This window comes from Thalassophryne amazonica, chromosome 13, assembly GCF_902500255.1.
Source record: "Thalassophryne amazonica chromosome 13, fThaAma1.1, whole genome shotgun sequence".
NCBI classification, from domain to species: Eukaryota; Metazoa; Chordata; class Actinopteri; order Batrachoidiformes; family Batrachoididae; genus Thalassophryne; species Thalassophryne amazonica.
This window is the reverse complement of record NC_047115.1, coordinates 62,580,974-62,606,248: the sequence shown is the minus strand read 5'-3', so window position 1 is coordinate 62,606,248 and position 25,275 is coordinate 62,580,974. Positions and strand designations below refer to the sequence as shown.

Genomic DNA, 25,275 nt, shown 5'->3' with positions numbered 1-25,275 from the left:
GAGACAAAGTATTAAAGACATCTTCGTCACCCAGTTCAGTTACTGATTAGCATCGAGGACTCACAACCACAAAGTTACACAAAAGCACCAGACTCCTATGACTTAGACCTATACTCTCCTCCAAAGGTATCAGCATCACCATACCCGTCTGTCTTGCGATGTCATGGTAAATGGACTTCAGTTCCATAGAACCGTTCCATCTCAAAGCACACGTTTCAAATTTTCTTGTGATTTTCTGGTCTAAAGGGGATTTGAAATCCACTTTAACCACTAGCTGGAGAGCATCACCTTATGTCATGACCAAACAGGTTATCTCAATTTCATACCTTGAGCTTCTAAAAACAGAAATTTCCCATGACAGAGTGACTACATGAAAACCACTTGAAGTACTAAAGACTAGGGATGAGCGAGTACACCACTATCTGTGTCTGTTCAACCATCTAAATTATCTGTATTTGTACTCGTAGTGGGCGGGGCCTAAACCGGAAGTGGGCGTAGTTTAACCCAAAATGGCTGGGGCTTAAATCAGTACATTATTTTAAGTCTGAAATTGATATGGATTGATCGGAAGTTGCTATACAAGGTCTGTGATAAAAGTAATGGACCTTATTATTTTTTTTCAAAAACCATATGGATTTGAATCACGTGTGATTACATCAGACATGCTTGAACCCTCGTGGGCATGCGAGAGTTTTTTCACGCCTGTCGGTTACATCATTCGCCTGTGGGCAGTCTTTGAGTGAGGAGTGGCCCACCCTCTCGTCGTTTTTTTCATTGTTTAGGAATGGCTCAGAGACTGCTGCTTTGTTTGATAAAATTTTTTCAAAAACTGTAAGGCACAACTGAGTGGACACCATTCGATAAATTCAGCTGGTTTTCGGTAAAAATTTTAACGGCTGATGAGAGATTTTGGTCTGGTAGTGTCACTTTAAGGACAGCCCACGGCGCCTGACGGTGATCTGCGCTTCGAGGCGGCGTCATCTCACCGTTTCAAGTTGAAAACTTCCACATTTCAGGCTCTGTTGACCCAGTAAATCGTCAGAGAACAGAGAACTTTCAGAAGAAGTCGGCATGAGGAGTTTATTCGGACATTCCATTGTTAACGGACATTTTGTAATGAAAGAACGTGCGGGCAGAGTCGCATGTCGGGCCGGACCCGACCGCGGGGGGTTGCGACAAGAAAAACACCTCCGTTGGAAACCTTAACGGGCAAGTTGGAACATGCCCAAGCTGTTAAACAATTTCTCAGTTACTCACTTGTTGAAAGCCATCAAAAGTCGCCTGAATTTTACAAATGGTTTTCAACACGGAGGTGTTTTTCCTGTCGCGGCGCACACAGATTCGCCGAGTCGTCACGGAAACGACTCGGCGAATTTGCGCATAAAGTCCTCATGCCTGCCTGTTCTGAATCTTCTCTGTTCTCTCACGACGTCCTGGGTGAATTAAGCCTTAAATTAGGATGTTTTCAGGTCGAAACAGGCCGATGACGGTGCCTGGAAGCGCTGCGCAATGTCCCGCTCCGTGGGAAGTCCTTACAGCGACAGAAACACCCCATAATCTCTCATCAGCCGTTAAACTTTTCACCGAAAACCAGCTTAGTTTCTCGATAGTGTCCACTCGGATATCCCTCACAGGTCCAGAAAAAATGTTGATAAAGCAAAAATAAAAAGGACCACTTTTTTCATCACAGACCTCGTATTTATTGTTTATTTGGAAACTATTCACAGAACAGCCTCAAAATTGAGATTCAAATCAATGTTTTTGATCACAAAAGTAAGAGAACTATTTGCAGAACAAGTTTTTTTTTTATGAACTCACAACATGAATATTCTTCAGTGTATGAACGAATATTTACATAACAGCCTCAGAATTGAGAGTCAATGTTTTTGATCACAATAGTAAAGGAACTATTTTACAGAACAAGTTTTTTATAAGCTCAGAATATGAATAGTCTTAAGTGTATGAATGAATAACAGAACAGCCTAAGAACTGACATTCAATGTCGGAGGAAATTATATAAACTACTAAGTATGTATGAACGCAGCCAGTCTGCTTTGTGTAAGCCTGATCCTGTCAGATCTCAGAAACTAAGCAGAGCAGGATCTGGTTAGTACTTGGATGGGAGACCTCTTTGGAACACCAGCGGCTGTGTGTGTTTCTCCAGGTAACACGAGTTGCGTCAGGACGGGCATCCGGCGTAAAACTTGTGCGAATTACCAATGCGGATCTGGTTGTATCCGCTGTGGCACCTTGAACGAAACCGGGAGCAGCGGAATGAACAGGAACAACTAAGTATGTATGAACAAGAGTTGTCATACTCAAGACAATTTTCCTTTTTAAAATTTTATGACCAAACTGTGATTTTTTTTCAATTATTTATTTATTTTTACGACCTAACGTTCCTACCATTTTTTTCCCCACACAAAGTTTTACTGATTAAGGTGTGCGTGTTTGTCTGTGTGTGCATGTGTGTGACTGTGGGAGAGGGAGAGAGAGGTTGTTCTACTGACCAGTTTATTTTTATGAACTGCAGTGAAAAAGTGTCAGATACTGCATGCAGCCATATTCAATAAAAATATTAATATAGGCTACTTTGTGTGTTCAGCTACATGTGTGTATGTGTGTAAGTGGTCTGTAAGACTTTATTTTTTAATGATATGTGTGAACTTGGTGATTCATGCAAACATCCAGTGACGGCAAACAGGGAAATAATGTCAGCCTTGTTAAATGTATTCTTCTCAAAAGCACCGCGTTCAGTACGAGCAAAGTTTTCCAACTGACTTTATATCACCAACAAAACGAAAAGCAAACAAACGGTTAAAAAATAAATAAATAAATAAAAAACCCGACCGGAGGCAGTGACCGACGCGACACAAGCAGTTTTCAGCTGTGTCTTGTCAAAAGCACCGCCGATGATACGAAACAAGTTCACCAAGTAACTTAAAAGAGGCGAGCTGAAGAAAACGTGAGGCAGCCAAGACAACCACAGAGAGAGATCCTGTGTGTCTGTGAGAAGCTGCAGTGAGACTTAGGAGGGGCGGGCTCTGTGTGTGACTGGCCAATTACAGAGTGTGAAGACAGTCAGTTAGCCAATGAGAATTTTCCTTCAGCACGAGCACAGATATTGATGAGATTTATTCGGACCATGCCCGTGCTCATCAAAAATGCTTTATCCGTACGGGATACTCGTCTGAAACAAGTATCCGACTCAACCCTACTAAAGACCTGTACTGACTAATGAAGAAACAGATGGTGATTCAGATGCTGCAAAAAGCATCAACTGCTCCTCCAAATCTAAACTCTGGCTTCTACTGTCAATGTATTTACCTCAGACATAATGAATGACCCATGTTAAAATCTAACAGGGGTGCAGTACATGCCTGCACTTTTTGGCTTGGTGCTCACAACTGCCACGCGCTGCAGATTAGTTAAAATTCCTGCATGCGCAAGAAGGTTCCCTTCACCTCTCCACCAAATGACACCTCACATGCTGCATTTGTTTCTGTGGGATTAAAAAAAAAAGGTTTGCATCTTTACAGAAACATTACATAAAACAGTAATGACATATCAGGAATGTTCTGAATTCTGCCACCATTTCTGAATCAACACAGATGGAATTTCATACAAGAAAAGCTCAAATCTAGGCTTGAGGCATGTGCTTTTGCTCAAACGGTTGCTGAAATTTCACACAAAAGCAAAAGTTGCATTATACTAAATTTTCCCATCACGGCCACAAAAGAAAATAGCTCATTCTGAATTGCCACAGATATCTTGGTGGCTTCCCTCATTAGTCTCCTTCTTGTGCAGTCATTCATTTTTTGAGGTGCCTCCCCAAGAGAATTTTAACATTCAGTACAATGCTGTTTGTATTTCTTTATGATTGATGTAAATTACTCCAACTAGGGATGCACCGATCTACATTTTTTCACTTCCAATCCGGACCCAATACCTGAATTTGGATATCTGCCAATACCGATACTATTCTGATACCACAGCTCTCTTTGCTTAAATATTATTGTTATCATTATATGAGGATATTCTGCATCCCCAGTTATACAGCTTCATGTTGGTGGATTTCTTAAAAAGAAGACCTGAAAGTTCAGCTCCAATTTACCAGAAGCAGTGGTGGGCACACTTCCAATAACAGATAATTATCGAAAGATAATGTTTTCATTATCGGATTATCTTTTTAGATCAATTTAAAAACCATCATCGGACTAATTATCTTCCGATGAATTACTGTCCGATAACCTTTAGACCGATAATGTACTAAACTAAGCTGAACAGTGAAAAACATTTTCAAAACTGTTAAAGCTGTTGAGACCTACCTATTAAAACTTTCCTAACAGACATGTTGTTCTACCCTCTGCAAACAGAAACCACTCTATCGTCTGTAAGCAAAGAAGAACTGGTGACCAAAAAAAAGTCATTTCCTTTAACACCATACTAATATAATCGCAATGTCACCAAGTCATCCAGAGGCATACATGTCTAACTTATGGTTCAAATTTTAACCACTCATTTTAGACAAGTTATTTAAAATTATTGTCATGTCTGAAGTTTATAAAGTGAAAATATCAGATATATGTTTTCGTTTTAAAGTAATGTGCTAATTTTTAAGGTTTTGTGAGCATATGCTGTGCCAGGCAGCAATGCATTATGGGTAGCATAAGGTAATCTCAAACGTTCACGACAGGACAAATGCATTTCAGACACTCTGTTCAGGGTCCACAGATAACAGCATTAAACTCTAGTGCCTAAAACTCTCGTGAATATAGTCTCTGGGTTTATAGACGTGTATTTACGTTTGTTAAATTCCACGCATCTTAAATGTAGCAGACACGGATTATCTGGAATTTTGTTTGACATTTTTTCAAGGCCGCTACTGCCATCTACTGGCCAGGAGTGTTCATGGCAGTATTAAACGTCTGGGTACATGGCTGCTGTCAAAGTGTTGGTATTGTCCATTCTCCAGGCGCTTTTTGTGTGCATATATTTGTTAATTTTGTATTCTAAAACTACGGTTAGAAGTAATTCCGACTCCTTATCGGTCCACACGAACGAGGTTGGCGCCATGTTTTTAGTTTTTGTGGAAGTGACGACAAGAGAATAAGTCCCCTGATTGGATAGAATTTTAATCAGTACCGCCACCTAAAGGTTTGGCAGACTAATTACAACACATTTATACGGTTCGATGTGGATGGATTTTTTTTAAACGACGTAGTGTGGATGAAGTTTTTTCCCCAAACTGAAAGGGTAAGATATTTGGTTTTACAAATACCCGACAACGTGTGTACATGGCCTTATGTCTGTGAAAGGCACTATATAAATAAATTTACTTACTTACTTACTAATATTGAGTGCACATTTTACAACATCATAAAAGTTTTAAAACATGCAATTGCGATGACACTTCCAGGGCTCCATAAAAATGCCTGTTTTTACAAATAAAAATGGAATATTTTACAAAAGCACATTTATCTTTAAACCAACACATGACACACGTCACATTAACATGTTGGTTTACATAATGGACTACTGAACCAATCACTGTTTAGCACTTTTACCCAGAATGCTTTGCGGTCTGTGTTTGTTACAAAACCTCAGAATTAGTACCTTATTCAACATTAAAAGATATATGTTAAATTTTAACTTTGTACAAATGACAGAATTGACATTAATGGAGTTATTATATCAGTATTTTCAAAAAACCATAAGTTAGTATGACTTTATTTTTCAAGACCTCCGCCTGACCGGAGTGTTGAAATTGATAGGGAGCTGGCTTTATGACTGCTCTCAGTGTGTCGCTGTTGTGGGAGCACTGTTGTAAACAAGAGCTTCTAGCAGGGGCAGAATGTTGAAAGAAAAATGATTATGATTAGTAAAGAGTTGATTTTGTGGATGCTCAGGATTTGTCTGTGCTATTTCCTGCAGGGGGCAGCATGGTCAAACATTCTTGGTTATTCTTCAAGTTTTTTACTGCTTTTGATGCTTTCAAAAGCGATCATGTAAAAAATCAATTTCAGCTCTTTAGTAACTGCAAATGCCCCATAGACAACACCGGAATTTATCGGTTATTGATTATCTGTAACTTCCGATACATTTTTGGGTGGTTTATCTTTATCAAAGATAACTTTTCAGTTATCTTATTATCTGTTATCGAAGTTAATTTTTTGGTTATCTGTGCCCACCACTGACCAGAAGGTACATCTAAGATGCAAACCTAGATTTGATGCTTTGGTGAAAGAATTAAGTACTTTTATTTATTTATTTTGGTGGTTTGTTGTGACATTTTGGAAATGTGGAATTGTGCTCCTTCTTCAAAATGGAGAAAAGATAGCGCTCTACCTCTCTCTGTCTTTATCTCACTTTCTGTCTCTCTCAGAAATAATTAGCTCTTTAGAATGCTGAAACACACACAAATGTAAAAAAACAACCTGACATAAATGTGATTAATGGTATACATGTTTATGTACACACTGTTGGGTCAGTGGCTGAAGTTACATCTCTTGAACACCAGATGGCACACCCACTCTGAGTACATGTACAATTTTAAAGACAGAGTGCATTTCCAAAATGCCAAAAAAGCCACCAAAAAATAAATAATAATACTTAATTTACTCATATTTGGAGTCAGTCTGGGTAAATTGCCACACCCTTCATCCTGGTTGTGATGAAAAGTTGATGAGCGACCGTCAGTGCTCCTCAATGCTCGCCTGCTTGAGGGCTGCAAACTGCAGAAGGGATTTCCTGAATGGAGACACGTCTCATTACGCCGCATCTCATTGAGATACGCCTCCACTCAGGAAACCCCCTTCCCCACACTCCGCAGCCAGCCGAGCAGAGCAGCCACCAAAATGTTTCAGCACACACACACACACACACACACACACACACACACACACACACACACACACACAGTAGAGACAAAGCAAGGACAGGTTGTCAAACTGCTGTGTGCCCGACAGGCACTTGCCAAGATCTGGTTTGCCTGCAAAGAGGTGTGTACGCTTAGTGCATCACCCTGGTACAACTCAACATAGTGGCAGTGTCACTATGTGTGTTGAGCATGTGAGACACATTGGTAAAAGACTATGTTGGTGAAAATTATAGTCTAGACAGTAAATACTGTACAGACATAGACATTAAGAACAGAAACAAAAAGAATTGTAATCACAACGGATTCATCTTCTTCCCTTCTTCATCACACACACATGTACACACACACGCACACACAGAATATGTAGGACAACATGGATACAGAGAGATGTGGGCATGAGATAAGACTGAGGGTGGAATTACAGCTCAGAGGCTAAGGTGAGTCACCACATTGCAGTGGTCACACCAATGCTACACCCAGATACACGGACTGCAGCACGCACAATGACGGACAGAGTTGAGCCACTACAATATGGGGGAAAAAAATGAAATATAATGTTCTATCAGACAGAACTGCATACTCTGAGTGGTTAAAAAAACCTGCGAGTGATTGCTGGTTTAAAATAAATAAATAAATAAATTAACCCACACAGGGTTCAATTTAGGTTTTGAAATTTTGGAGTCTCTGGGACTCCATATGGTAAAAAACTTATGTATATAAATTTATATATATGTATATATATTGTGTGGCCCACATGATCCGAATGAGACGGCAGTTGGTCTCCTGGGGCGATCTCCTCCCAGATCTGGACCAGGGCATCACTTAGTTAATGAACAGTCTGAGTGGAATTGGTGAGCCATATAAAAATATGTTGACTTATTTTAACTTTTCTGCATAACTAAAGTGCGATATGAAGCACTGTCTTTGTTTTAAGCCACGTCTAAGCATAACTGGGTCTCATTGCGGTTCTAGCTTTAAAATCAAGGCAGTTAGGGTTCAGGAAGCCATACATATATAAATGATTCAGGCTCTTGGGGTTACTAATCATATTAAACAGGTTGTGAAATCAATTTGGGATAAGGTAAAAGCAAAGAAAGGTGAAAATGTGCAAAAGAAAAGGTTAACACAATACACATTAAGCAGTGGAACGAAAGCATTAAAAAGCTCGATACCACACTAACACCACACACTCACACACACACACACACACACACTACAATTTATGAATGCATTTAAATAAAATTTATATACGCAGTATTAAGCACATAAATGTATCGATATTGAGATAGGTATCAAGTACAGTCGTCCCTCGCTATAACGCGGTTCACCTTTCGCGGCCTCGCAGTTTCGCAGCTTTTTTTTAGTGCAATTTGCATGCTTTTTTTTTTAACAGCGCATTGTGTTCTGCGTCCTTATCAGGCGGGCCGATCTCGGCACCGGTCGGCATCACCGCGATTGCTCTCACTGCCTCTGATGCACTTACTGAGTCTGCAGGCTCGGTAAGCGCAGCAGCGGGCCACTCACACCGCTCTCCTGTCTGCTGTGCGGAGCTGCGCCAAATCTGGCAACAGGTCCAGAGACTACACTCGCTGTTTTGATGGGGATGTTGACCGCAGCCGCAGAGCTCCGTGGCCACTGAGAGAGGACTTGGATTCTTTGCGGGTCCCGCATCCGTATCTCCACAGGCAGTGAGCGAAGGGAGAGTTCTGCGTGTGTCTGTTTATAATCTTCTCGCCCAGAAGAAAAAAGAGAGTGTTTTACACAGGAGAGAAAAGGGAGAAAATGTTAATGCCTGTTTGAGAAAAGTGTATAAAGTGTGTAGTGAGGGGTTTTTACAGCCTTAAAACATCTATAATAATTGTAAAAAATAGCGCTGACTACTTCGCAGATTTCGCTTATCGCGGGTTATTTTTAGAATGTAACTCCCGTGATAAACGAGGGACCACTGTATCAGACTTTGAATGATGCCTATCAAATTTAGTTTTGATACATGATATGGAGCCCTAATGTATGTGTGTGCTAACCATTTCACTTGGGATTGTTTTCTTAACAAGGGCCAGGACAGTGCAGGATTTGCTACAATTCTGAAGATAAAGGGTGGTTTGGTACAGACTGTCCACGATACAACTTCAAAATTAGAAGTGTATATATTTACACCTGAGACACCAGATGTCGCCGTTGAGCCCTGCAGATGTGCCGTGGGCCGATAAATGAAACACCAATGAAGCAGGCTGCTCACCAGAAGACCCCAAGGAAGTGCTTACCCCTACCCCACTCAACACCAAGTGCTGATTAATATACAAGTGATCATACCACCAAGTCCAATGAGCTTAACTATCATGCTTAAAAAAACAGCCATTTTGCGTGCACACTTCTGGACTGTTCCTGTTGACACACGTGTGTATTTATTACACTTGAAACACAGCCATAGCTACATGTGCACTGCTCAGCTGCTGTGGTTGACATGTGTCTCGTGCATGCACACACACACACACACACACACACACACACACACACACACACACACACACACACACACACACACACACACACACACACACACACACACACACACACACACACGAGTCCAAGCCACATCCCCTTTCAGAGAGGGACGTTATCAGAAACAGCTATGCGTTTGAAGCTACAGTCATAGAAACCGTGTTTTGAGCAGAGCTGAAACAGACGCATGCTGAAATCCAGAGTTGGAGTGGGTACTTAGCAATAAACTTTAAAGACAAGCTTTGGAGACCTCCGAAATCTTTGTAAACTTGTTGAAAGGACTAATATGTGAGCTTTAAATGTTTGTTCATGGTGGACCACCCAGTCGTAACTGCACCGTATCCATGAGCTGGACCGCCCCTCCTCTAGCATCTGCCCGTCCCTTTTTATCCAAGGTTGGTTAAATGTCCACATAAATTAATTTTTATTAAAGCTGAATAACACCCTCCCAAAATTAAATAATTTCATAATCCCAACACATTGGAAAAGCTTACCTGTGATAACGTCATCAGTGTGCGCTGGTAGTAGTTGTAGTGGTATCGAACTTTATGTTGAAATGTGTTGTTACTTTGAAAGACTCGTGCAAGAAAACAGGAAATGTTCCAGGACAATGACTAGCATTGTGAAGGTCCAGATGCTAGAAGTTCAGTATTGTTGCAAAAGCAAAATAAAAGCTTGGAGGTTAATAAGCATAAAGAACCATCTGCTAGAATCATTCACCCATAATGTGACAGTGTCAGGAGAGGTAAGAAGTAGAGGAAAGGCAGCAGGGGAGTTTAAAAAGTTTAGACATGCGTGAACGGCAAGATGGCGGACATAGTAAGGGTACAGGCTCCCCAGCTAGCAGCTAACCTTGCTAACGCACCTCCAAATGCAACATTTACGATTCAACCTCAAGAGGCGTTATGATCAAAGTCACGTCAGTGGCGTCAATTTGAAAGTTTGCAATCTGAGAGTTGCGGCAATAGACACACACACTGTGACGGATTGAGTAAAATTATTATAACAGATTCAATTAATGATTTGTCCACCAGCAAAAATCATCTAATGCATTGTTTTTTTTCCAATTTTGGGCTCTGATGGAATAAGTGAACAAACACCGACTGCTGACAGACAGAATTCTGCTGCAACAGTTTTTCTGCAACCGACATGAGAAAGTAGTTTAATGTCGACTGGCTGTCCACTGGAAAGCTACAAACAAGAACAGGACAAAACAAACATGCAACCACCGGGAAAGTTTTCTGTCTAATGTCCGCTCAAAGATTTGAGCGTGCACAAACCTTCTGACGGACTTGCTAGACATCAGCTGACAAGGAACACATTTAATGAATGAGAAAAGGATTTGTACAGGACAAAAACAGACACAAATGGGTGAGTTAGTATTTGTTTGTTTGTTTGTTTTTTATTTGTGATGAAATCAGACATTTTATTGAAATTGGCATTCCAACAAATGTAAGCCTGGCCTTGCTTGTGCATCAGCCCACCCCCTCTTCAGGCAAAACTTTGTATGGAGCAAGTACAGTATTTTGCAAATTTTAAAACATTTTACTTGACTGGAACCAATGCCATTCAATGTTTTCGACAAATGCAGAATCAAAGAGCATTTTTTGGAGGAAAAAAAAAAAAAAAAAAGAGTCCAATAATGTATTTTATCCCCTCCAACACTTTAAATTGAACAGTAAAGTTACACGTTACATCTGAGTCTGGCAGGTGTATGGCACCATAATGTAAAAGGTGTTGGCTGCAGGCTTCAGCTCTATCAAATAGGACACTCAGCAATCAAACCGAATCTCTAATTTTGTGTTGTCTACACAAGATGAGCACGTTTTCCACTTATAAATAATCTAGTCAAGGACATGTCATCGATATGGTCAGACAAAACCTACGGCAATTTACCAACACATAACAGGATTTAGCAACCATCCAATTTCAAAATAAAAGTGTATGTGCTTTTGAGCTTTGGGGATGTCCTTAAGTGAAATCAGCACTAGAAAAATAGACTCATTAAGTGCTGACTGGTGTTGACATTAACTGTTAGAGTGTGGTACTTCACTGGATTTCATTATAACACACAATATTCAGCATATTATGTATGTGAGAACCTATGTATTATGTATTTAAGAACTTACCTGGCAATAAATTTGATTCTGATTCTGATATTACTGTCCACCAAATTCAACACAATGGACAAAATATTACAAAATCTAAATTCAAATGTGAGTGCTTGCTCATGGAATGGGTAGATCTTACGTGTGTACAGCATTTTGAGCTAACTTGTGATTTGGTACTGTGTATATATAATTTCAATGAGAATTGAAATTGCAGGCACTGTAAAGTCTCCACAAATTATAGCCTCAAAGAGTATTATGAAACTAGATTACCAAACAAGCCGCCGCAACTTTAGAAATGAAAGAAACTGAGAAATACTTCAAAATCACACATCTGTTGAGAGCAAATTGTTTCTTATTAAGGGTTATAAATTATTCTGGATGGAGCACCACAAGCCAAAAGCAAATAGTGATGTTGTGGGAACTGCATACAGTTATATTAAAAATAAGGTATTATATTTATACAAAATAGTCAACTGCTGTGGTGTGCCAAAAGAAAGGGTGGGTGGACTGAATGTGGACCATGAGCCATGCATTGAACAAACCTGATTGAGAAAGACAGAGAGAAGCTAACCCCCCCCCCCCCCCCCCCCCCCCGCCTCCGTCCCTCCCCTCATAAAATAAAAATAAAAAATTTAAATCGTTCCTAGAAGAAAGCAGGGATCAAATCAAATTCAAATGGCTTACCTATACCAAGAAAACTATCGAAATATTTGCCCGTAATCTTGTAAAAAGGTTTCACTACTTTATTGGTAAAGAACAAGAATGCGATGGTCATCAACAATTGACTGGTCTGGATTTAGTGAAGAGCTGAGGAATGCTAAGATAAACACCTGCATTTTTAATGTGTCATTTTAAAATTTTTCTTTACATTTATTGTACTGAGTGTAGGGGGATCCACTCTGTGCTTCCTGACATTTATAATGACAATTTAGCCTGTTCATTGGTGACAAGAAACGTTTTAGTGTCATGCTTTTAGCTTTCCCCATATGTTTATATTGTATAGCTGTCTAGCCAACTACAATTTTAACACTCAAACAAACTCTTGGATGAATTAAATTTTGGCGTGTCTTAACCCAAGGACAAACTGGGCAGAAAAAAATGTCAGCGTTTCTCTTGTTGTTGTTCTTGAACACCTCAATTTTGTCCTTTTTTATGGTTCAAGTCCGCCATAGTCCTGAGATAGACTGGCAGCCTGTCCAGAGTGTACACCGCCTCTTTCCCAATGACCGCTGGGATTGTCTCCAGCCCCCATAACTAGAACAAGCAAGTATAGAAAATGAAGTCTATCACGCAGCAGAGACAATGTACTTATGAGCTGTTACGAGCCTCTATGTGATTTGATTACCCGTAATCTCTGTGCTAGCAAGAAGTTAAGGCGACGTGCTCTGGCTTAGAAGGAAAATGGATCAACGGGGTGTAAACATATTTCCCGCTTGAACAACTTCCAAGTGTAGTAATAACATTTAACAGCAACAAAAGAAGTGGTTGCAAATCTAATTTAACTCAGTAATCTTAACCTGCACGTGTCATTTATTTCCACATTTTTGCTTTAAAACAGATTCAAAAGGTTTCTGACTTTGAAACCCTCTTTTCTAAATTACTCAGATGTTCCAAAGTTATTATGGCTTGTTTTCGTGTTCTAGTCAGACGTTATATACTGTTACAATACTATTAAGTTGTTGTTACAGCCTTAATAATGTCTTTTTGTGCACAGAAATCACCTTTCCAATTATTTATTTTCGTTCTTTACAGTGGGACCATAGTTAACGAAATATCGCATTTTACTTTGAAATTCCAGAACGGATGTTGGATATTTTTCTCGGTAAATAACGAACATAGTAATTTGACTTAATATTAACCTGTACTGTCACTTTGTCTTTTTCCACTGGTAAATGGAAATACACCTTTTTGGAAATGAAAATACTGCTAAAACAAAAATATCGGTACAAGACTGATAGCGTCAAAAAGGATGCAAGCAAAGCTGTAAGCCAGAAAACAGGGTTAGCCGTGGGGTCACTCGCTTGTTTTTTATTCATTTGTTTGTTTGTTTGTTTGTTTGTTGGCGTTACCTTTAGCCTCACAGTCGGCACAGTACTTGTTATCTTCTTCTCTCAGCAGTTTGCTGAGAATGGCCTGATGCTGCGCATTCAGTTTCTGGGCTTTTTCTCTCTCATACCGCGTCGTCATATCGTTGAATTTCACAAGTTAATCCTGTTTGGGTAGCGCCGATAAAGAAACCCACCAAGTCCTCAGTTTGCGTCAAAAATAACTGGACTTGACCGTCAGCACCTGCTCCGTGCTGCAACCGAACGTTCCGACTCACGAACAGAGCGCAAAGGCAACATCGCTCTGCTGCATTCACGACTATCGGAATTTGTAACACTACTCAAGGGCGTATTTGTGATGTTCTTGGGTCTGCTTTACTGTGTTATGTCCTCAACATTTACTGATTTATGTATTTGATGCACATTTACTATTTTGGCCAAATAGATCAACTCAAGATTGGAGCATGGAAAAGTTGATTTAGATTATTTGTTTATTTATTTTTGATGACCGTCAAATGTTGACCTTTTTCCTCCATCAAGCAAGTTTTCTGTGTGTCTTTTAGATTTTTGCCTTATGACATCACAACCATCCTCGGGGTCTTGTTCACGGGGGCGGGGACAGTGGGGCGTAAGATTGGCCGGAGAATCGGCGCAGCAGGGACGGTATTGAATGTGCTATACCGTACTGTTGTAACGAAAAGGGAGTTGAACCGAAAGGAGAAGCTCTCGGTCAATCTTTGTTCCTTCTCTCACCTCTGGTCATGAGGGATGGGTCATGACTGAAAGAACTAGATCACGGGTACAAGGGGCCAAATAAGTTTCCTCAGGAGGGTGGTTGGTGAGAGAAGCTCGGTCATTCGTGGGGAGCTCGGAGTAGAGCCGCTGCTCCTTCGCAGTGAAACGAGCCAGCTGAGGTGGTCAGGCATCTGCTAAGGACGCCCCCTGGGCGCATCCCTAGGAAGGTGTTCCAGGCACGTCCATTGTCTCACATCCAGGCTCAGCCACTGTCACTCAAAGAAACCACGCCCCCACAATTATACAGAATTTTATTAATTAAAACATCTTAAACTAATAAGGTAATAAAAAAATTCACCCCCTGTACGGTTGTCATGGAGGAGGAAATGATCTATAAAGACCAAAACTGTTTTTAACAGGCTGTACATATGTTATTTCTGCTCTTAAAATGGGCTTCTAAGGGAATGTGGTGTTTTGGAGCCAGCCCCAAGTGGCCAGTCAAGGAACTGCACTTCGTGGTTGGGGTCAAAATGTGAGCTTGAGTGTTACTGCTTGGCGATTCCAAGCGCTTGTATATGTGCATTATTGGTAAACATCTGGGTGAAAGGACAGGAAAGATGGAGGCGGCATAGTACATCTGAACTGTGAATCCCTTGTTCGCTTACCTCTGGTCCAGAGAATAAAGGTTGGATAGTAGACTGGCACATACTGAGTACTTCAATGGAGTGTTAATCACAATAATCTCAAAAGGTTAAAAGAGGAACCACTGTGACACTGATATTTTCACTTTTGTCTTTCATAAACTTCATAAATTTGTTGTGCCACCACCAGACTACCTTACTATTAACATTTCTCAACTCTCCACTGACTTAAGAGGAAGTAAATCAAACAAAACAGTCTATAAATAATTGCCCTAATGACAGAGAGGGAACAAGAGAATGATTCTTGTTGCATAAAAGACATAGCGTATCACCTTGAATGTTAACACACAGCAGGACCAACAGCAAAAAGCTGCACAGTGTTTGACGTTAACAGTCACACAGGCACAGGATGACATTTTTAAATAATTATTCATATTCAAATAAAAATAATTTCAGATGTTAACACACAATCGTACAACAGGAACACAAGCAGAATTCATTCACAAACTGTCATCATCATCACAGTTTTAAATTTACATTTGGGGAAAAGTGTTGAAACAAGAGTAAAAACAATACAAAATGTTAAACAATTACAACAAATTAATATCCTATGTATATACAAAACCACATTATGCACAATTAAATGTGATTATGCCCAAAATATTGAACAAAAATGTTGCAAAACTCTTTATGCTTTCAGGGTTTTTTTGTTTGTTTTTTGGAGGGGGTGGTATTAGTTTATAAAAGTCCCCTGTCAAATGATCAATGATGATATTAGTTTAAGTCTTGTAGCAATAATCCAGCGCTGTCTACACTGAAGTGGTACCACAAAAATATTATGAGCCATCAGGTGACATAAACATTAACATTTTACATTCATCTTTTTGAACATATAGAATATGTTCATCTTTCGTCACCAGCTGTCCCTGATGAAACATTAAATAAAAGAGCAAATAAATAAGAAACATAGCCTTAATTAAACAAATGACAGCTCACAAATGCTTCAGGTCATGTTTCATCATGACCTCTTAATCACACTCACTTTTTTACCTTTTGAGCTCTCAGACTGAGCGCATCTCACTCCTGTCACCACTAGGGGGCAGTACAGGTTCATCACCTCAGTCAAAGTTATTGGGTTAAAAATGAGTTTATAGCATACAGTTGTCAGTGATTTGGAGCAACACAAACAAATTATATTTGGTGATGATTGTGACTAATGTTTAGTTTTAAACTGATTCTGACATTGAATAAAAGAGAATAGTTCAGAGACATGGAGCAATCAATTAAAATTTGTCTTATATATCAATCACCTTTTGATAAATTACTTAGGGTCACCGGATGTCTTTATAACAGGTATTAATATCTGTAGTTAGAAAAAAAATACCCAACAGATACTGCGGTGGTGCAGCCTAAAAGAAAACATTTTTAGGTCTCCAAGAAACAACCTGTTTTTTTTTTTGTGTGTGTGTGCCTGTTGCTTTAAGTAGAAAAGAGATGGAGATGGCCACACCCCTTCTCCTTTTGTGGAGGGGATGTCTCTCTTCCACTGTCCAGATATTGACAACCAAAACAACCATTTCAGGTCAAATGTTTGCTTACATCCAAAGTAATTCTAATCACAACAACAGAGATTCCTGCACTTTTGGGGATAAGAGAAAAACAATTAGCAGAAAATGAATTGACAACTCCTTTGAAGGAATGATTCAGAAAAGGAATTAATATAATATAATCTGATTTTTTTTTTTTTTTGGCCCAGTTTTGCTGTGCAAACATGAATCTGAATTTAACTAAAGTATTTTTTTTCTTTTCGTTTTTTTTTTTTTTTTTTTTTTTTGCTTTTTTTTTGTTGTTGTTGTTTGTTTGTTTGTTTGTTTTTTGCAATTTAATCTAAACCACTGATTATATTGGCAACCATGGGACTGGTGGATGTGCCTGAGCAAGTTTTTGGAGTGTGCACAGTAACGTCATGTACCATGCTTTTTTACAGTACTCAGAATTCAGTGTTCATTGGTCAAACATCCAGCACATTCATACATTCATTGTGACTCATACTGTGGTGGCCATGTTGAAGGACTTCAAGGATTTGAGCAATTACTTTCTGGAGCTACACTGACTTCTCAACAGAACTGAAGAACTAAAGTGCCTGGCACCAGTCAGCAACTGTGTACAGTTACTGCCACATATATATTTGGACACTGGCACTGTATTTGTTGTCTTAGTTCACACTGGAGTTCAAACTAAATCATGAATATGAGCTGATAATGCAGACTGTCAAGTTAATCATATGCCTAATCTGAATATCCCTAAGTATCTTTTCATTTGACATAAAGTCATTCCAGCGGTTCCAGAGGTTCCTCTGGAGAAACCTAGTACCAAAGACATCAGAGACCAAGACTCACAACCACACAGTAACACATGAACCATCAGGACCCGAAAGACTTGCACCTGGCTTCTCCTGCAAAGATGTCCACATTGTCAGACACCTCTGTCCAGCAACTTCATGATTCCACAAGCTCTTCCCAGGTGTCTTTCCATCTCAAAGGCTGATGACCTAGATACATGAATGTCACTGAAGAAATAAGTGAATAGGTCAAATAAAAGTTTGACACTTTCACCACACACAAATACATTTGAGATGGCTGAGACCAGGAATTCATGGAAAGCTTGGGTCTTAGTGTTGACCCAGGACTATCGCAAACCTAAACAGTCCCAACATCTCACTCAGCTTCTCGTGATGCAGTCAGGGCATCCTTTCAATCCACAAACATCACAGCATTGTCTGCAACATCAAGGTCAGTGAACTGTTTCTTCCTGACAAAGACACTGAATTGCTCCATAACTTTACCCAACACCCAGTCCAGGCCAGCACTGAACACAGCAGGAACCAAGACATGATCCTGATCAATAGCAAAATTCAAAGGGGGGGGGGGTCACTCTGTACAGAACTCACAGTACATATGGGCCACCTACTATATGTTGTCCTGCAACTTACTGGGGAACCGACAAATGTTCAGGATGTCCCACAGAGTACCTCGATCGACTAAACCAAACACTGAGACCAACAGCAGTTGATTTCAAATGTTACATAAGTTATATGTCCCTTGGAGTTGAGTTAAATAAATCAACTCATTTACTGTGGCAGGGTTGTGTGCACAACAGGTATCCAAACAGCATGCGTGAGCGTCAGCAACATTTTCCCGTCTACCAGCATCCTACCTGCTTAACCTATAAAATACGCCCAAGTACAGTAGTGTTCAGAATAATAGTAGTGCTATGTGACTAAAGAGATTAATCCAGGTTTTGAGTATATTTGTTATTGTTACATGGGAAACAAGGTACCAGTAGATTCAGTAGATTCTCACAAATCCAACAAGACCAAGCATTCATGATATGCACACTCTTAAGGCTATGAAATTGGGCTATTAGTAAAAAAAAAGTAGAAAAGGGGGTGTTCACAATAATAGTAGCATCTGCTGTTAACGCTACAAACTCAAAACTGTTATGTTCAAACTGTTTTTTTTAGCAATCCTGAGAATCACTAAACTAGTATTTACTTGTATAACCACAGTTTTTCATTATTTTTTCACATCTGCGAGGCATGGAGTCAACGAACTTGTGGCACCTTTCAGCTGTTATTCCACTCCAAGATTCTTTAACAACATTCCACAATTCATTCACATTTCTTGGTTTTGCTTGCATCTTTTTTGATGTCACCCCACAAGTTCTCAATTTCATTTAGGTCCGGGGATTGGGCAGGCCACTCCAAAACATTAATTTTGTTGGTTTGGAACCAAGATTTTGCTTGTTTACTAGTGTGCTTGGGGCCATTGTCTCGTTGAAACACCCATTTCAAGGGCATGTCCTCTTCAGTATAAGGCAACATGACTTCTTCAAGTATTCTGACATATCCAAACTGATCCATGATACCTGGTATGCGATATATAGGCCCAACATCATAATAGGAGAAACATGCCCATATCATGATGCTTGCACCACCATGCTTCACTGTCTTCACTGTGAACTGTGGCTTGAATTCAGAGTCTGCAGGTCGTCTCACAAACTGTCTGCAACCCTTGGAAAAAGAACAATTTTACTCTCATCAGTCCACAAAATATTCTTCCATTTCTCTTTAGGCCAGTTGATGTGTTCTTCTGTTGGGAAAGTGTAGTGACACGGACCCACAACAGGGGGCGTAAATGAACGGACAATGAAAGAGTCGAATATGAACACTTTACTGTTGTGAATGAGCACAACCACAATACAGAGGAATACAGAATTTTGCAAACAGTCAATCCACAATGGTGACGTGTGGGCAGGCTCGAGGATAGAAGACGTCTGTCCTGAGAAGAACCGGAACCACACGATTTACTCCGCCACCGAACCTGGAGAATACTGGAGCCGCCAAGTCCTGAGTCCCCAGGTGGCCACCGTCTCCGAATGTCGGATCTGGTACTGCTGGCGAGGAGCAGAAACAATAAGAAGTGGGTGTGTGTACACCCAGTAACAACAATGGTGGAGATTCCACCTCCACCTCTCACACACACTCGTGCAGCTCCTGTCTCAACACTTATCTGGCTGGGGTGTGAAGCGAAGCCGTCGCTGATTACACCAACCTCATTGATAAGGCACTCCACAGGAAAGGAGCTGCAAAATGAATTCAGACTAAGACACAATTAGCTTCTGGCTGAGGATATTACCTTCACAGGTAGATGATATCTCGGCAACGAGGTGGAGATGACGTCCGGGTTTTATGGAGTAGTATGATGAAGTGTAGATGGGTGACAGCTGTCATGAGATAATGAGTGACAGCTGTCACCCCCGGCTGTGTCCGTGGCGGCAGCGCCCTCTCGTGCCTGAAGCCCGCACTTCAGGCAGGGCGCCCTCTGGTGGTGGGCCAGCAGTACCCCCTCTTCTGGCGGCCCACACAACAGGACCCCCCCCCCCCCCCCAACAGGCGCCTCCTGGCGCCCGACCAGGTTTATCCGGGTGTCAGCGGTAGAAATCGGCCATGAGGGCTGGGTCCAGGATGAAGCTCCTCTTCACCCAGGAGCGTTCTTCGGGGCCATACCCCTCCCAGTCCACCAAATACTGGAACCCCCGGCCCATTATACGGACATCCAGAAGCCGGCGCACTGTCAAAGCCAGCTCCCCGTCAATGATCTGAGCAGGAGGCAGCGCCGGACCGGGAGCACAGAGGGGTGAGGTGTGGTGTGGTTTCAGTCTGGACACATGGAAAACAGGATGGATCCGCAGTGAAGCTGGGAGTTGGAGCTTCACTGTGGCAGGGCTGAGGATCTTGAGGATTTTGAATGGTCCGATGAACCTGTCCTTCAACTTAGGGGAGTCCACTTGGAGGGGGATGTCCTTCGTTGATAACCACACCTCCTGCCCGGGCTGGTATGCAGGGGCCGGGGACCGCCGGCGGTCTGCATGGGCCTTAGCCCTCGTCCGGGCCTTTAACAAGGCAGAATGGGCGGTACGCCACACCTGACGGCACCTCCGCAGGTGGGCCTGGACCGAGGGCACACCGACCTCTCCCTCCAACACGGGAAACAATGGGGGCTGGTACCCTAGACACACCTCAAATGGGGAGAGGCCGGTGGCAGAAGACACCTGGCTGTTATGTGCATACTCGATCCAGGCCAGATGGGTACTCCAGGCCGTCAGGTGCACGGATGTCACACAGCGGAGGGTCTCTTCCAACTCTTGGTTGGCCCGTTCTGCTTGTCCGTTCGTCTGTGGGTGGTACCCGGACGAGAGGCTCACGGTGGCCCCCAGTTCTCTGCAGAAACTCCTCCAGACTTGAGAGGAAAACTGGGGACCACGATCCGAGACTATGTCAGTTGGTATCCCATGAGACGGATGACGTGGTGGACCAGGAGGTCTGCTGTCTCCTGGGCCGTTGAGAGCTTCGGGAGGGCCACGAAGTGGGCCGCCTTGGAGAATCGGTCCACTATCGTGAGGATGGTGGTGTTGCCCTGGGACGGCGGGAGGCCCGTGACGAAATCCAGGCTGATATGGGACCAGGGGCGATGAGGCACAGGAAGCAGCTGGAGAAGTCCTTGGGACCTTTTGTGGTCTGCCTTGCCCCTGGCACAGGTGGTGCAGGCCTGGATATACTCCCGGACGTCGGCCTCCATAGACGCCCAGCAGAAGCGCTGCCGGACAACTGCCACGGTCATTCGCACCCCTGGATGACAGGAGAGCTTGGAACCGTGACAGAAATCCAAGACTGCAGCTCTGGCCTCTGGTGGGACGTAAAGTCGGTTCTTCGGCCCAGTTCCGGGATCCGGGCTCCGTGCCAGGGCCTCCCGGATGGTCTTCTCCACGTCCCAGGTGAGGGAGGCCACGATAGTGGACTCCGGAATGATAGGCTCCGGTGGATCCGACAGCTCAGTTTTGACTTCGTCTTTGTGTACCCGGGACAAGGCATCCGATCTCTGGTTCTTGGTCCCGGGGTGATAGGTGATCCGGAAGTCAAAACGTCCGAAGAACAGTGACCAGCGGGCTTGCCTGGGGTTCAGCCGCTTGGCGGTCCTGATATACTCCAGGTTCCGATGGTCAGTGAAAACTGTGAACGGCACAGACGCTCCCTCCAACAGATGTCTCCACTCCTCAAGAGCCTCTTTCACAGCAAGGAGTTCTCGGTTGCCGACGTCATAGTTCCGTTCAGCCGGGGTCAACCTGCGGGAAAAGTAGGCACACGGGTGAAGAACCTTATCGGTCTCTCCGCTCTGGGATAGTACGGCTCCTATCCCTGAGTCAGAGGCATCCACTTCAACCACAAACTGGCAGCTAGGGTCGGGCTGCACCAGAACTGGTGCAGTCGAGAACCGCCGTTTCAACTCCTTGAATGCGGCTTCGCACCGATCCGACCAGGTGAAGGGGACTTTTGGAGAGGTCAGGGCTGTCAGGGGGCTAACTACCTGACTGTAGCCCTTAATGAACCTCCTGTAGAAATTAGCAAAGCCGAGGAACTGTTGCAGCTTCCTACGGCTTGTTGGTTGGGGCCAATCTCTCACCGCCACAACCTTGGCCGGATCAGGGGCGACGGAGTTGGAGGAGATGATAAACCCCAGGAAGGACAAAGAAGTGCGGTGGAACTCACACTTCTCGCCCTTCACAAACAGCCGGTTCTCCAACAACTGCTGCAGGACCTGACGTACATGCTGGACATGAGTCTCAGGGTCCGGAGAAAAGATGAGTATATCGTCCAGATACACGAAGACGAATCGGTGCAGGAAGTCTCGCAAGACATCATTAACCAAAGCTTGGAACGTCGCAGGGCCGTTAGTGAGGCTGAACGGCATGACCAGGTACTCAAAATGACATAATGGGGTGTTAAATGCCGTCTTCCACTCGTCTCCCTTCCGGACCCGAACCAGGTGATACGCATTCCTAAGATCCAACTTTGTAAAGATTTTGGCTCCATGCAGGGGGGTGAACACGGAATCTAACAAGGGCAACGGGTATCGATTGCGAACCGTAATCTCATTCAGCCCCCTGTAATCAATGCATGGACGGAGTCCGCCATCTTTCTTGCCCACAAAAAAGAAACCTGCACCCATCGGGGAGGTGGAATTCCAGATCAGCCCGGCAGCTAATGAGTCCCAGATGTAGGTCTCCATTGATTCGCGCTCAGGTCGTGAGAGGTTGTACAGCCTGCTGGACAGGAACTCCACGCCTGGAATCAAATCAATGGAACAATCGTACGGATGGTGCAGGGGAAGGGTGAGTGCCAGATCCTTGCTGAAGACGTCAGCAAGATCGTGGTACTCAACCGGCACCGCCGTTAGATTGGGAGGGACTTTGACCTCCTCTTTAGCCTGTAAACCGGGAGGAACCGAGGAACCTAAACACATCCGATGGCAGGTTTCGCTCCACTGAACCACCACCCCAGACGGCCAATCAATCCGGGGATTGTGTTTCAACATCCACGGGAAGCCCAAAATCACTCGGGAGGTAGATGGAGTCACAAAAAACTCGATCTCCTCCCGATGATTTCCAGACACCACCAGAGTTACAGGTTGTGTCTTGTGCGTGATTAAAGGGAGAAGGGTGCCATCTAGTGCCCGCACCTGCAATGGCAAAGGGAGCGCCACCGGAGGGAGCCCTACCTCCCTAGCCCATCTGCTGTCTAGCAGATTCCCTTCTGACCCCGTGTCCACCAGTGCTGGGGCTTGAAGGGTTAAATCCCCACTCAGGATTGTAACTGGGAGTCATGTGGAAATATGTGTGTGTCCCACGTGAATGTCTTGGCCCACCCTAAGCCCAGTTTCTAGGGGCAGGCGTTGTTGTTTAAACCGCTTGGGGCAGTCTCTCTGCTGGTGCTCACTCGAGCCGCAGACAAAGCACTCCCCGCGGGCCAGCCTCCTCTGTCTGTTAAATGTGGCCCTGCTCGTGTCCATAGCTTCGTCAGCAGGGGGAGCTGTTGCCACACGGAGCGCTGAGGCTGTGGAGCGTGGGGAGGGCGGAACCTTTTCGGACCCGGAAGGGAGAGGGACGGCGAATGCCCGGCCACGTCCTTCGTCTCGCTCCGGACGGCGTTCCTCCAACCGATTGTCTAACCGTATAACGAGATCAATAAACCCATCTAAATCCCGCTGTTCGTCCTTCGCTACCAGGTGCTCCTTCAGGACCGACGACAGTCTGTTTATGAAGGCGGCGCGGAGCGCAACGTTATTCCAGCCGGACCTCGCAGCCGCGATGCGGAAGTCGACTGCATATTCAGCTGCGCTCCGGCGCCCCTGTCTCATTGACAGCAGCACTGTTGAAGCAGTCGCTCCTCTGTTAGGGTGATCAAAAACCGTTCTGAACTCCCTCACAAACTCAGTATAAGTGGTAAGGAGCCCTGAATTTTGCTCCCAAAGCGCCGTAGCCCAAGCGCGTGCCTCACCACGAAGCAAGTTAACTACATAAGCCACCTTACTGGCGTCAGACGCGTACATTATGGGATGTTGTGCAAAGACGAGCGAGCACTGCATAAGAAAGTCAGCGCACGTCTCCACACAACCTCCGTACAGCTCTGGGGGACTTATGTATGCTTCAGGGAATGGTGGGGGGGCTCGTTGAACGACCAGTGGAACGTCTTTATTCTGCACTGGGTCGGCAGGAGGAGGAGCCGCAGCAGCGCCCTGAGCGTGCGCTTCCACCTGTGCGGTTTTAGTCACATAGCACTACTATTATTCTGAACACTACTGTATGCTCAGGAAGCAGATCCTTGATTGTCCAGTGTATTCAGTATGTTCTTCCCACACTAATATTTTGTCATAGACAGGTTAAAACAACATACCATAATTTCCAGACTATAGAGCGCACCTGAATATAAGCCACACCCAGCAATTTTAAAAAGAAAAAATAAGTTGTACATAAATAAGCTGCACTGGTCTATCAGCCACGGGTCTCCACATTGTAACATGAGATATTTACACATAAAGATGTTCGACAAAAAGATTTTTAAACTTTTAATTAAATACGCACAGTAAATGGTTCTTTTCTGACGAGCACATCATTCAGCGCACCGTGTCGCGTGGTGTCTCCGCAGCGGAGAACTGAGTAATTTTAACTTTTTTTAAATTTTTCTTTGTGGATCATGAGATAATGTCATCGTGCAGTGAGGATCGCCTTGTGTCTGTGGTAAATGAGACGTTAAGGTGCTGTGACTTTTTCAACTTGTAGCACCAAGACAGAGACCCAGTGGAGAAGTGGGGGAGAAAGCTCCGCTGACAGAGGCACAACTGTAGCGCAAAGAGCCAGAGGGATTTTTCTTCAGCTATGACAAGGAATTAAAGTATTTTCAGACATAGTTTTCTTCAGGACGTGTTAATGAATCCACTAAAACTAACAGGTAAGACTTTCAGCCAATTAAAGGACAGCATCAATTGATGTATTTCGACTTGTGAGAAAGCCTGTAAAAATCCATCAATTAGCCGCATCATTGTTTAAGCCACAGTGTTCAAAGCGTATGAAAAAAGGAGTAACTTATAGTCCAGAAATTATGGTACTTCACCCTGAACCTATTATGACTGTACGCATGTACCATATATACAGTTGTATGTAAACGTTTGGGCACCCCTGATGAGTTCCATGATTTTCTTTTACAAATCATTGGTTGTTTGGATCAGCAATTTCAGTTAAATACGAGGTCTGTTAGAAAAGTATCCGACCTTTTTATTTTTTTTCAAAAACCATATGGATTTGAATCACGTGTGATTGCATCAGCCAAGCTTGAACCTTCGTGCTAATGCGTGAGTTTTTTTCACGCCTGTCGATTGCATCATTCGCCTGTGAGCAGGCTTTGTGTGAGCAGTGGTCCACACCTCTCGTCGGATTTTTATTGCGAATAAATGTCTGAACGATTT

At 43.1% G+C, this 25,275-nt stretch overlaps 1 protein-coding gene across 4 annotated transcripts in view; it reads right to left on the bottom strand.

Annotated features, from left to right (window-relative positions):
* Nucleotides 1-13,957, bottom strand: part of LOC117523099 (stromal membrane-associated protein 1-like) — a 496,829-nt gene extending 482,872 nt beyond the window's left edge. For 2 of the 4 annotated variants that reach the window (XM_034184516.1, XM_034184517.1), the window contains exon 1: nt 13,563-13,957. In XM_034184516.1, the coding sequence (XP_034040407.1) occupies nt 13,563-13,680 (118 nt within the window). In that variant the 5' untranslated portion in view covers nt 13,681-13,957. The remainder of the gene's footprint in view (nt 1-13,562) is intronic. The other 2 variants (XM_034184514.1, XM_034184515.1) reach the window with 2 other exon arrangements.
* Nucleotides 13,958-25,275: the final 11,318 nt, after the last annotated feature.